Source organism: Ursus americanus, chromosome 17, assembly GCF_024610735.1.
Source record: "Ursus americanus isolate L20-20 chromosome 17, mUrsAme1.1.p, whole genome shotgun sequence".
NCBI classification, from domain to species: Eukaryota; Metazoa; Chordata; class Mammalia; order Carnivora; family Ursidae; genus Ursus; species Ursus americanus.
Genome location: NC_142143.1, coordinates 28,154,907 through 28,167,693, shown reverse-complemented (window position 1 = coordinate 28,167,693; position 12,787 = coordinate 28,154,907). Strand labels below are relative to the sequence as shown.

Genomic DNA, 12,787 nt, shown 5'->3' with positions numbered 1-12,787 from the left:
GAATTATAAATGTGTATTTATGTATTTGTATATATAGTTATACATGCATATAAATATCATCTTAAGAATAAGTAGCATATTTGATAATGGAACAGAAAAATTCTTGGGGAGCCTGTGTGGCTCAGTCAGTTAAGCATCTGACTCTTGATCTCAGCTCAGTTCTCAATCTTAACCTTTGCATTGGGCTCCATGCTGGGTGTGGAGCTTAGTTAAAAAGAAATTCTTAGGTGCATTAACATGAATTTTAAATTAATCTACCTGGATAAGTAAACTTAATGTTTGATCATTGCCTAGCGAAATGATTTAAATGACCTGACAGCCCATGTGTAACATATCTAATATATGTTCAATTTAGTGAGTACTGATTATCTTCTGCTTGCAAAGTAGCTGTGTTATGAGTCTAAACTTTAGTGTCCTATAGTTTTCGTATAAAAATGGCTAATAATAATGAATCTAAATGCTGAAAAATTCTGCTTTCTAAAACACACTTGACCTCAAGATTTTAGTAAAATCCTTGTGAATCTGTCAGGTGTAGGTAATCTAGACCAATCAGCTTTCTCTTTCCAGCCTCTATCAGCAATGCATCAACATGTATAATCCTCCTCAAATCTTATCCCTGCTCTGTTTCCACAGACCCTCTTTTCCTCTAAGTCAACAGCTTTGCTACACTGGACAGACTAATCCATGCTAATATATTCACTGGGCATTATTCATTGTCAACTCTCTCCCAATAAGTGCAGAATGTAATAGCTGATTAATAAAGAAAAAAATTGTCTTCAACTAAAGGAGTAGTGAGGTTTAAGGTAGGGTGTTAAAGCTAGAGAAAACATAAATATGACATTGACCGATGGACACTATTTAGGAAAAAGAATTTTAAAGTACACCAAAGTTTAAATCCCCTGTCAGTTGCCATACTTAGGGCTGGGTCTGATGGTAATGAGTGGCAGAGGAGTTGTGACCCTTTACATAGTATTATTCCTGGCTAAGCCCTTATTTTCCATGAAGTTTCATCTACATTTCCTATTTCAATTCTTGCCTCCTCTAATTCCTGATGCTTTCTCAGCTTTTACACTTGGACTCTTCATTAGACCCAACGCTTTCAACTGACCTCCTGATATTGGCTACAGCTTTTATTTTTTAGACGGTATTTTATATTTTCCCCTACCAGTGACAGCCCTCGGGTTCTTACCCTGCCTGCCGCTGACAGTTTTCCATTTCCACCCACTTCCATTAGTGACAGCTGATTCCACATTTAGAGAATTAAGAATTCTGCAATCAGAATATGCTTTCTACTTTCACCTTAGAAGGAAGGGGAAAGGGGCCAGGAGACTGCGCTAATGATGTGAATATTCTAGCACGGTTTGGCACTCTGCTTCTTGTCTGCCTTTAAAAACGTCTCATCCCATAAATAATTTATCACAGAACCTTTGAACCTCAATTACCGAGACTCAGCATTTTTTCAGGACAGGATTACAATATGTGGTATGACTGCCAAAATTTGACTTTGGATGTTCACTCAGAGGTATCTCCTTGAATAATCTGAACTGAATTGGAAATTTCCTCATCCTCCCTTCCATTTCATGGAGCAGAGCAATGATCCAAGGAAACAGTGCAGGGCTTCCAAGTTCAGTCATCTGGTAGCTTTGCACCCTTGACTGCAGGAGCCGTTCAGGAGCCCTTGGCTTCCGCCTGCTCACTGCTAGACTAAACGGGCCCACGGTCCTGGCACAGGATGAGGACTGGCCAATGCTACTTTAAACGTGGCATCAAATAAGTGTGTGTGTGTGCGTGTGTGTGTGTGTGTGTGTGTGTGTTTAAAATTTTATTTATTTATTTGAGAAAGAGAGAGAGAGACCAAGATAGCGAAAGACAGCATGAGCAGGGAGGAGAGGGAGAAGCAGGCTCCCCGCTGAACAGGGAGCCTGATGTGGGGCTGGATCTTAGGACCCCAGGATCATGACCTATGCAGAATGCAGATGCTTAACTGACTGAGCCACCCAGGTGCCCCTGTAAAACAAGTGTTTAAATTTCCAAACCAGGTACTTCAACCTGCAGAATTATGATAAACTTCAAATGTATTTTCAGGTGCCCTTTAAGAGGAAAATCGTTGCTGTGAAAATTATCAAGGTGGTTCCTATTCATGATTCTGTAGCCTAACAAGCTAGAGCCACAAGCTTCCTTGTGACATTAAAGGACTTTGTGTTCAGGTCCCATAAGGATCTGTCTGTCCCCAAGGACCTGCCCATTGTATGACATAGAGTTTAGGGTTCAAGAGATGTTCTCCTGGCTTCCTGCTGAAAATGGTTTTAGTACACACATCATGAATTAGTCACTATGCTTCCTTATTGGACCTACCTAATCACCAGAGATCATTTCATAGATTCCGTTTTATTTTTTCATAGTATTAAAAACATTTATTGAGGGCTTCTTATATCAAGAGTCCGCACTGAAAATAGGAAATCTGTTCTTTGCCCTGGGGGAGTTTTCTAGGCAGAAGAGAACTATTGAAAACTAACTAGAATTTTAAAAGGGTAATGGAATCATCAATGAAGTGAGTGTGAAGGAAGTACAAAGCAGAGTACCTGCTCTTTCTGGAGGGGCTCGGAGCAACTGATGAACGCATTACTAAGAAAGTTGCAAATGTGAAAACGGCTTCTCAGGCTAAGGCAGGGCCAATCCTTAGCACTGATGAATGCTCCCAATACAAGTGGTTAAGCAGCTGGAAAGAGCTGGAAATGGGACAGTAATAAAAATATTAATTATCCTCTGGATGCCAGACAAACAAATAAGCAGGTTTGTCTCTTTCCCTAATAAGTTTTGTTCTAATTAGTGTCTGTGATCATTAATAAATTAAATGATGCTCAAGTCCCAGGAGTTAGTTGACTATCAGAAGTCCTTCGTTTAAAACTAGGCCAAAATAACATAACACTGTATTGTTAGCTAACTGAAATTAAAATAAAAACTTAAAATTAAAAAAAATATATATATATATAATAAAATAAATAAAACTAGGCCAATGGACACATACTCTTAATTTTATTTCTCAGGATTAAGGTATTAAGCATTATTTACTTCAACAATTTGGATTTAAAATTTCAGCATAAAGGTCAAATCCAAATTTGTTGTCTTTTCTGTTATTGATATTACAATCAAAACAAATACTGTCAGTCTAGATTGCTGATATTAATTAGTGGTATAAATGTCAAAAGGAATTCAAAGTAGATTTATTGCAGTAATACCTTTAGCTAAACTTCTATTATCAGTATAAATTATATGTATAAAAATAATAACCCACGGAAATCCAAGAGTCTTGTGGGTTTGTTTTCCTTCTTTCTTTGCAAACTCTGATAGTTTATACTTATAACTTAGTTTCATGGGTCAAAAAAACCTATTTTACTATTATTAGATACCAAGATATTTGGTAACACATTCAAATAAATGACACAAATATCTTAATATGGTGCTTTTTGCCAACATCTTTAAAATATTCATTTTCTATGTATTAATATATATGTGTCCCCCCAAATGCATCTGTAAACACAAAAGGAGCTCCATGATTGTTAGTTCACATCTAAAATTTTTTCCTTTGCCACTAGGTGGCACCTATATATTAATAGTTGAAGAGGGTATGTTCTGAAACAAGGCAAAACAGAGTAAATAAAACAAAGGAAAGTTAAACTTTATTTTGTATTTAAATATTTGTCCTGCTTATATACTTCGAGGTGATGAGTTTATTGCAGGAAATAGTGTGGAATTCACCAATTTTCTTTCTAAGAAGAGGAAAACATGCTTTATTTTTATTATTTTATTTTTTTAAAGATTTATTTTTGTTTATTTGAGAGAGAGAGAGAGCACAAGCGGGAGGGGGGCAGAGGGAGAGAGAATCTCAAGCGGACTCCCTAGTGAGAGTGGAGCCCGATGTGGGGCTTGATCTCATGACCCTGAGATCGTGACCTGAGCCGAAATCAAGAGTTGGTCACCCAACCAGCTGAGCCACCCAGGTGCCCCTGGTATTTTTTATTTTTAAAGAATAAATAAAAGATGAACATTGACTTTGGAAAATCCACTGGAGGTGGGAGAATGCAGATCCACTTAGTCCTGACCTTAGCTTGTCATTTTATATTCTCTCTCAGGAAATGTTACAATCAAAAGAAAGTTACAACAACAAAAAAATACAATTATATATAGCAGCATTATAATTTCGCTTTTGGTAGTGCTATTAATGGTAAATATCATATGAAGTCTAATAATGATTTTTGTGAGAACTGGAAAATTAAATTAATACCAGTAAAAAGACTTGAATTACTAGAACTAAAAGTGACATGCTAAAAATCTAAATTTATTCATAGGAGAGAATACCCAAATATTTTATGATAACAGAGTATCAACCATTATAAAAAGTTCAAATGCCACATGAAAACAACAGAAGATGGTAATATTAATAGCATAAGACAGAACCTTCAATAATGTTATAGTATTATGAATGATATCCGGGATCTTACATCCCTACAAAATTACTTACCATTCTTGTGAATATTTTTCTGACATAAAATTTTGATTGTAGTTTAATTACAGATGAAAAGCAACACAACATCTAAAACTATAAATTATCCCAATCGGGTGTTTTGTTTTTGACCAATTATGTGTATGTTGACACACATATATGTAAAATTGTTAATTAATAGTTTCTAAGATTGTCGTCATATGACATATAAACTAGTAAACTACTACTGAGAATTGTAATTCAGACAGGAATATTAGTATCTCTTCCTGAGGTGCCGTTATTACCAACCCCACACTGAAGAGACTATACTCTCCTCTCCTCTCCTTGGAACTGAGGTCAAGCTTATTCAAGGAAATTTTGCTCCTCCACAGGCTGTCTTAAATAAAACAACAGAGAGAGATGTTCCAATAATACATTGGGCCTGCTATAACTTTAAACTCAAAACAGAGGACTTGGGTCCTGAAACAATTACTTCTTTGAATTTCAGCTCCTTCATCTGTACGAGGAAAATAAAGCATTAGTTCCCAGTGTAGCTATATGTTTCAATGTGATAATGCATGTTAAGAATCTTGCATATGTTTACACAGTTTTTGAAATATTAAGGTCTCTGTTCTGAATAGCTGATGCGTTCATGTAGGTAGTTAGTTTATAGCAGGTATTTAATATTTATTGGAATTTTCACTGTCTTTAGGCTTAGCATAAGACAGAACCTTCTTCTTTAAGCATTACATCAAAACACATGTTGAAAGGATGCATTGCCTGTATGAAAAAGAATGAGCCTGACTTGAGTGGATAATTCTCAGTACTAGCTATTAAGGTATTAAAGTCAGCCATAAGAAGGAAAGAAATATCACTGACCAGGCATTAGGGGGAGATGATAAGGGACAGAAAGTTCTAGCTGTAGAGATTTAACTGATTTTCATAGTCTGCACAGTGGTAAGTGCAGCTCAAAGTAATGGATTTGATTAGTTACCCATGCGGGAATGAGACAGTTAATGAATCAGTTTATTAATTGTCTTGTGAGGTTTTACATTTGTAGTTGCTCCAATTACTTAACAAGTGACTTTTTTTTTTTAAAGATTTTATTTATTTATTTGACAGAGACAGCCAGCGAGAGAGGGAACACAAGCAGGGGGAGTGGGAGAGGAAGAAGCAGGCTCCTAGTAGAGGAGCCTGATGTGGGGCTCGATCCCAGAACGCTGGGATCATGCCCTGAGCCAAAGGCAGACGCTTAACGACTGTGCCACCCAGGCGCCCCTTAACAAGTGACTTTTAGACGCCACATAATATGTCAATGGTCTCATCTGTGCATTTACTGAGGGCTTGTTCTGATAACTAGTAAGTACTGAATAGCACTGTTCTGAGTGTTTGGTCAGTATTGACCCATTTAGTCTTCAAAATTGCATTTAATCTCACGAGGTAGATACTACAGAGGAAGAAAAAGAGATTCCAGAATTTCACTAACAAGCCTAAGGTCACACAAGTAGTCAATAATGGAAGTTTTGGAGCGGTCTTGATCATTAACTTCCCAGGAGGGCTCTGCGAGGGCACACACCCCTCAACCACAGAACTTCTAGGTCTCGCATGTGCATGCGAATCACTTAAAGGTCTTGCTACGAAGCAGATTCCAACTCAGTAGGTTTGGGTGGAGGCTGGGCATCGATAGTTCTAACGAGATCTCAGGTGGGGCCGATGCTGTGTGGTCTATGGACTGCACTTTCAATGTCAAGGCACACACTTTTACCACAGCCAAAACTGAATGTTTAGGGCAAGTTGGTTCATGCTTAGTTTCGTGCTAATAACTAAAAGATCTAGACATCTCGGTCCAACAGAACTGCCATGAGATGACACTTCCTGAGCCTCATTAATGAACCTAAACTGATCTAATGTTCAGAGATTGACATGATTTTGATTGTAAGGTGTAGTTTAGCATATAATGATTAACAGTGATGTGCAGTCTATACTGACTTCTTAAATATTGAGTTATTTGATCTTCGTGGTAGGTCTGAGCGGTAATGGAGTATGAAGAGTACATCCGAGGAAACAGACCCAAGGCAAGTGACGATTGCCATGTGTCTCTTTTGCAGCAGTGACCACGCAAAGATGCTCAAATTCTTCTCTTCCGTCCACTGACCCTGATGTCTGGCTATGTTCTGTTAACTGATTAAAAGTAAATAGATGCAAAAATAAATAAGAAGTAAATTGATGCAAAACGATAGTACTGAAACATGTAAGAGGCAGCCACATTGTGATTTTGCTTTAAATACACAGATAACCAAGGCTGAAGGAATTTGGAAGCATTACAGAGTAATTTTCTATGGTTATTACATTAATATAAACCTATCTAAACACAAACAACAAAGGTGCATGTATAATTTTATTATGCTTTTAAAATCAACATTAAGGAAGATGTTTTCTTAGTCCTATTTACTGCCAGGCCCTGAGACCACCTAGGAGAAGGTATCTGTATCATTTTCCTCCCAGACTCTCTGGGTTTGGTGTGGCTGACAGGAACCTGGTTATCTCACCTCTTGTGTTTAATGGAACTAAATATGTTGGGATTACTTTTTTCATGTGCAGATGTTAAAAGTTTTATGAAACCATACTCAGAATTCAGAGTTGATCTCTAAATGTCAAATGGATTTCCCATCCTTAGAAGACTAATATTTTCACAGAAAAAAAAATTCCTTTGAATTACTGTGGAGACAAAGTAATGAACATAAATCAAGAAATGCTTTCAGTCACTAGGAAAGGAAAATTACCAAAGTCTCTATATTTAAAAACACTTGAGAATAGACAGCAGAGATTCTTATCAAGCCTGGGCCTTCTAAACATATTTGTGATTTATGATGTTATTTTTCTCCTCGTTGACAAAGGAAAGAATACCTCCATTCTTGACGAAAACGGCTAAGTGGCACCTCTTCATGGCCGTGTTCACTCAACAAGTTTGAACTGACTTTAACAATAATGAGCTTACTTCAGAAACTTGTGTTTTCTTCAAGTGTACACTTAACTCTAAAACTAAGACTGGGTTATTCTGAGTTCAGGCCGATACTACTGAATTATCAAGTTGTACTGAACGTGCCGTGCACGGGTTCTCACGGGAGCACTCCAAGCACACTTGACGAGAGTCCCGATGACCCTGTCATTAGACGATAGTGGGTGGGGAGCTGGTACCGGGATGACTATCGCCCCCCACCCTGGCGTTAATTATTTCATATTAAAGGGGCCATTACAATATCTGGCTAGTAAAACAAAGAGTTCAGATAAAGAACCATCAGTGACTAATCATTTTCTTTGTTCATTAATTTTTGCTGGTGTCTTTCAGAAGATAGGGTTGCACAGACATGAACAGATAATAGAGCTTCTGCTTAGCTCTGTCACTTTTCATTGTCTGCTCCTTCCAGACGCTTCTATTTCCATCCTCAGTTCCCTAAAGGCACCAAGCTCCTCCCAGTTCTCGGCCTTTAGCCTCCCGCATGGTTCCCTCTGCCCACAGTTAATATCCCCAGCTTTATTCTTGGGTTTCTTTGTGATTTATACTTTCATAGCGATGCATTTCCTTGGCATTGCTTGTAGTGACCAATTAGTCTACCTCCTCATTTAATGTGTCTTTTCTAGTAGAGTATAAGAAACATGAGAGTAGGGATTTTGTTTTTTCGTCATTGTATCCTTATCACAATTCACATTGCCTGGCCCCTAGTAGTGCAGTAACTATTGAATAACGGTTCTGGAAGTAGAGGAAATTCCTGAGGCACTGCTCATGCTTACATCCTTTACAAGGGCTAGCGAAGAATGCCTTGTGCCTGTGGAGGCAATTACTGTGTTAAATTTTTTTAATGCAAAAGTAGAATGTTTTGTAATAATAAACTGAGAATTGTCCAGATATGATTATGAAGAAATGAAATCCTAAATGAAATCCTAAATCCTTAATGAGAACATACTTACGACTTAGTGAATATCTGAATATCTTGGATAAAGTATTTATGAGCTATGATTTGCAAGGATTTGTGGCCCAGTCTCAGGAGCAGGACTCTTGGCTTCCCCCTACATATATACATTAGAGTAGTAATAGTACTATGGGTAGCTAGTTTTAAACTACTTTTGTAGGTCACTCAGAAATTGCATCTTGTAGAAAGTCATGATCTTTTAGAGTATTATTAAATATTTGGTTATCCATTGCTAGAGTCTGGAGTGTTCAGTGTCCATGTAAAATTCCTACAATGTGTTCGTTGTTGCTATGGTTCATCCTGTTGACCACTGAAGTACGGCTGAATAGACCTCGGATATTTAAATAATAAGAAGTGAAAAGTGGAGTACTTTCCATTAACACTTTAATTTTATTTTTATTTTTTTATTTTTCAAGAGCTTAAGCTTATCATCCCCAAACGCTGCAGTACACTGGGGTATATGAGTAAAAGTCAACATCCAGGTAAGATATCACTGTCCAGTCTTCTCTTCACCAAATAAATACTAAATTGTGGTTCAAACTATACTTAGAGGTACAGTTTGTAAAAAAAATGTAATTTTTGAGAAAGCAGGTTCAAATTCTTCATCTAGGGATATTCTGGAAATATGCTATGGATGGGGCCTTTTATTAAGCTATGAGAATTAAATGCCCAGGAGGAAATGTATTATTACTTCCTAAAAATGTTTGGAAAAAAGCTGTTACTTTGAATAATGTAGTCTCCGTAGGTAGTTGTTTAGACATTAGAAACTATCTTACACGGGCTTGTACTTACACATCTTTGTTTGTACTCTCCTTCATCAGGAAGACAAACTGGGAAAGAAATAAGATATTCCACCCCCAAAAGGCCAATAATCCTTAAAAAAAAATCTATTCTGCAAAAACTATTTTTATGGTTCCTGTGAACTTATGACAAGGAATATATCCAGGAACAAGGCTTCAAAATCTAAGCTATGTTCCGTTGTTTGCAGTTACCTTGGATTTTAACTAGATGTACAAGTTGACTTCTGACCATGGGGAATCCTCTCCATGCATGGATTTATGGATTGTTGAGGCCATGGCAGATAACCATTTCCACAGAAGCAACTTCATGTTCTTCTGAGGAAGATCCATAGCACTGTGGAACAAGGAATATAAATGAGCGATGCCACGAGACTGCAAATGGGGTTATCAAAATACAACCCTCAGAAATGAACTCTGAAGGTGGAGGAGCTACAAGGAAAAATATTTTTTGAAATATAGACGTTTTTCAATGGTTTCTCTATTATGTTAAGAGCACTGATAGACATTCCATAGCCATGGCATGTGCTTAAGCATGTAACAGCCAAAATATCTGTGGATTCCAAGCTCATTAAGTAGATAGTTGAATAAATTCGTTACCAAAAAAAAAAAAAAATCGGCATTGCCAGAATTTAAAAAAAGAAAAAAAAAATCTCAAGTGTCTGGAGGGGAAAACACCAAATGAAACTATTCAAACTGCAGTAATAAAATAGTTGGCCTTTAATCATTTCCAGTTAAATTATATTTGAAAGCTCCCCCTCCCCCACCCGTAGTCATAAAGAAACACACCACTTTTTAAACATTTTATAATGGCCAAAGAAGGGGTTTACATAGGTATGTTTATTAATGGAACTCACTTTTTAATTAGTTTTTAATAAGTTGCTAATCCATTTTAGCCTCAAATCAGTTCCATCCCATTTTCAATCCCTTTCCTGATGTCTAACAGTTAATGTCCTCTACCATGAGGAGAGCTTCCTGTGGTACTTTGGGAGTGATCTGTTTGGGACTTAAATAAGTATAGTTTATAAAGTTCTCTCTCTCTTCCTCAGCCCCCACTAGGAATGATAAAGGCATTTCCAGAGGTAAATGGTTCTCTTCCTCTCTCTGCTCCTCTTCTTCCACCCCCTCCTCTTCCTCTTCTCTATCCTCCTCCTCCTCTTCCTCTTCCTCTTCGTCCTCCTCCCCCTCCTCCACACAGTCAGCCTCTTCGACCTCCTCTTCATCTTCGGCCTCTGCCTCCTCCTCCTCCTCCTCCTCCTCCTCCTCGCTCTCCTCCTTCGTGTCATACTCCTCGTCACACTCCTCCTCGTAACACTCCTCCTCGTCACACTCTTCCTCCTCCTCCTCCTCCTCCTCCTTTTTCTCCTCGTCCTCGTCCTCCTCCCCGAGCTGTGCGGTGGGAGACTGGTTTTCCTCCTCGGGGTCAGGACTGAAGACCACGGAGGGATTCTGCCCGAAGTTGTACAAGGTTTCCTGCAGCTCCGCGTCTTCCTCGCCGCCGCTGGGGGGCGCGTCGTTCCCGGAGGAGCCCTCGGGGGAGGCCGCGCCGCGCGCCTGGGCCTGCTGCGCCCGCAGCGCCTCCTGCTGGCGCTCCAGCTTCTCTTGCTGCCGCATGTCCTCGTAGATCTGGTTCATGATGAACTGCGTGGTGTTGCGCGGCGCCCGCATGCCCGGCGCCCGCCACCCGTACAGGTTGACTGGCCGTAGCAGCGTGCTCAGATCCACGGGCGGGCTCCTCGGCGAGCGGCGAGGGTGGCGGCGCAGGCCGCGACCCCTGCGGCCCCAGCGCTTCTTCCTGCCCGGCGGCCTCGCCCAGCCGGGGTTCCAGGGCCCGCGCCAGCAGGAGCAGCAGCAGAGGCAGAGCGGGTGCACACCAAACACCCGGATCACTTGCACTCGGCCTGGAGGCTTCCAGAATCCCGCTGGAGGTGGGCGCCAGGGCCCTCCCCAGCGCCCCCAGTTAGAGTACACGGCCCAAGAGGGCCGTCGGGGTGGTTGGAACCAAGGGCCCGGACCGTGCTGTTGCTTCGGCTGTTTCCTGGGGGGCTCATACTCGGACTTGGGACCATAGCGGTGGCGCCGCTTGTGTATCGGAGCGCCCCTGCGCCTTCGGTGGCAGGTAGACCAGGTACGTAAGGGGGCGGAGGACGCCCAGCCGCCGCCCAGGTTGAGAGGGTCCTCCCTTTTGTCGAGGGTCTGGGTCATCGTTCAGGGAGCTCCCGGAGGTCTAAATGGAAGCGTCCTAGAAGCTGCCTTTGGCTGGCCAGATCCGAAGGTCTCCAGAGCCTCGTCAGTCTGCGCAGCACCACGTGCCTGCTACCGAGATGGTGCCTTTCTCTTTAAGAGGACCCCTCTTCTCCTTCTTCTCCGCTTGCTCGATCGCTCTTCCTTCGTAATCTCTTGTCCTTCGCACCCAAGTTGTCTTGCCCAGGTGGGTTGGGCGGGACTGGGGCTGGGTAAGGATGGTGGGGGAGGAAGGTGTAGGTGGACGACGCACAGTGAGACCCGCTCCCGGGTCCCACACACACCCGCCTCACCGGAGGCGCGGGCTGGGAACCGGGGAGGCAGGGGTTGCGCGTTACCTTGCTGCTCCCTCCCAACCCAGGTGCTTCACCGTCGCAGTCCTGGCGGGACTGAGGTGGCGCGGGCAGCCGCAGCCTTTAAATACCGGCCGGAGCCCCCGCGTGCCCACCGCGTCCTTGGTTGCCCAGGGCGATAGCCAATTGGGGTCGAGGTCGTTCTCCCTGTGCGAGGAGCGGGTTCCGGGTGGAACGAGGTGCCCCGTGAATGTTCGCAGGGGGCTTGTGACGCAGTTTTTCAAAGAGGGAAAGGGGGCCCTAGGCTGGGGTTGTGCTTCCCAACTTAGACAACGTTTGGGGCAGTTATTTTGAAATCTTTGTACCACCTGGAGGTGCGGGGATAAAGAAGATGGACCTGTAGCTGAGCCCCTTGGAAGGGGGTGGGGGAGAACTTGTATATTGGAAAATGTATACCCTACACCTTTGGAGGTCGAGGGGATAGAGGAAAGGTGCCTAGAGTCAGAAAACTGGGCCCCACTCCTTACCTTATGGCCTGGGCACACTCTTCTAACTCCTGGGGGTTGAAGCGCGTCACACGTGAAACACGACCACGAACATTTATTGCGTGTGCTTGCAGCGAGCATGGGCTCATGGCACGTAATCCTCACACCTATAGGCTCTGTGAGGTAGGCATTGTTACCACGCCTCACAGATCAGGAAGTTGAGAGGTTAATTTACCCAAGATGGTGGGGATAAGGAACTTGGGGGCTAGTGTTTAAACCTATTTGGCCCCCAAACCAAATTCTTAATCACATGGCTGCGCTATAGCCCCCCAACCACCTTAAGTAGGACTCTTGTGATGCATACACGAAATCCTTTGGGAAAACCCTTTGCTAATTGTTACATAGCATGCAAATGTCCACTGATTAAATAAATAGTACTAGGATGTATACAGTGGGTTTATTCTCGAGAGTACAAATATGCTAATTATGTCTTTTTGTAGGTCCCTTTTTCTAC

General features: G+C 41.6%; 1 protein-coding gene across 1 annotated transcript; it reads right to left on the bottom strand.

Moving 5' to 3' along the window:
- Positions 1-10,190: 10,190 nt before the first annotated feature.
- On the bottom strand, positions 10,191-11,456 carry CCER1 (coiled-coil glutamate rich protein 1). Its single transcript, XM_045780121.2, has one exon. It carries the CDS (start codon positions 11,454-11,456, stop codon positions 10,191-10,193), a length of 1,266 nt encoding a protein of 421 aa, XP_045636077.2.
- Positions 11,457-12,787: the final 1,331 nt, after the last annotated feature.

Bases quoted from the DNA above. Each gene is read 5' to 3' on its own strand.
- CCER1 (XM_045780121.2), bottom strand. From the start codon at position 11,456: ATGACCCAGACCCTCGACAAAAGGGAGGACCCTCTCAACCTGGGCGGC.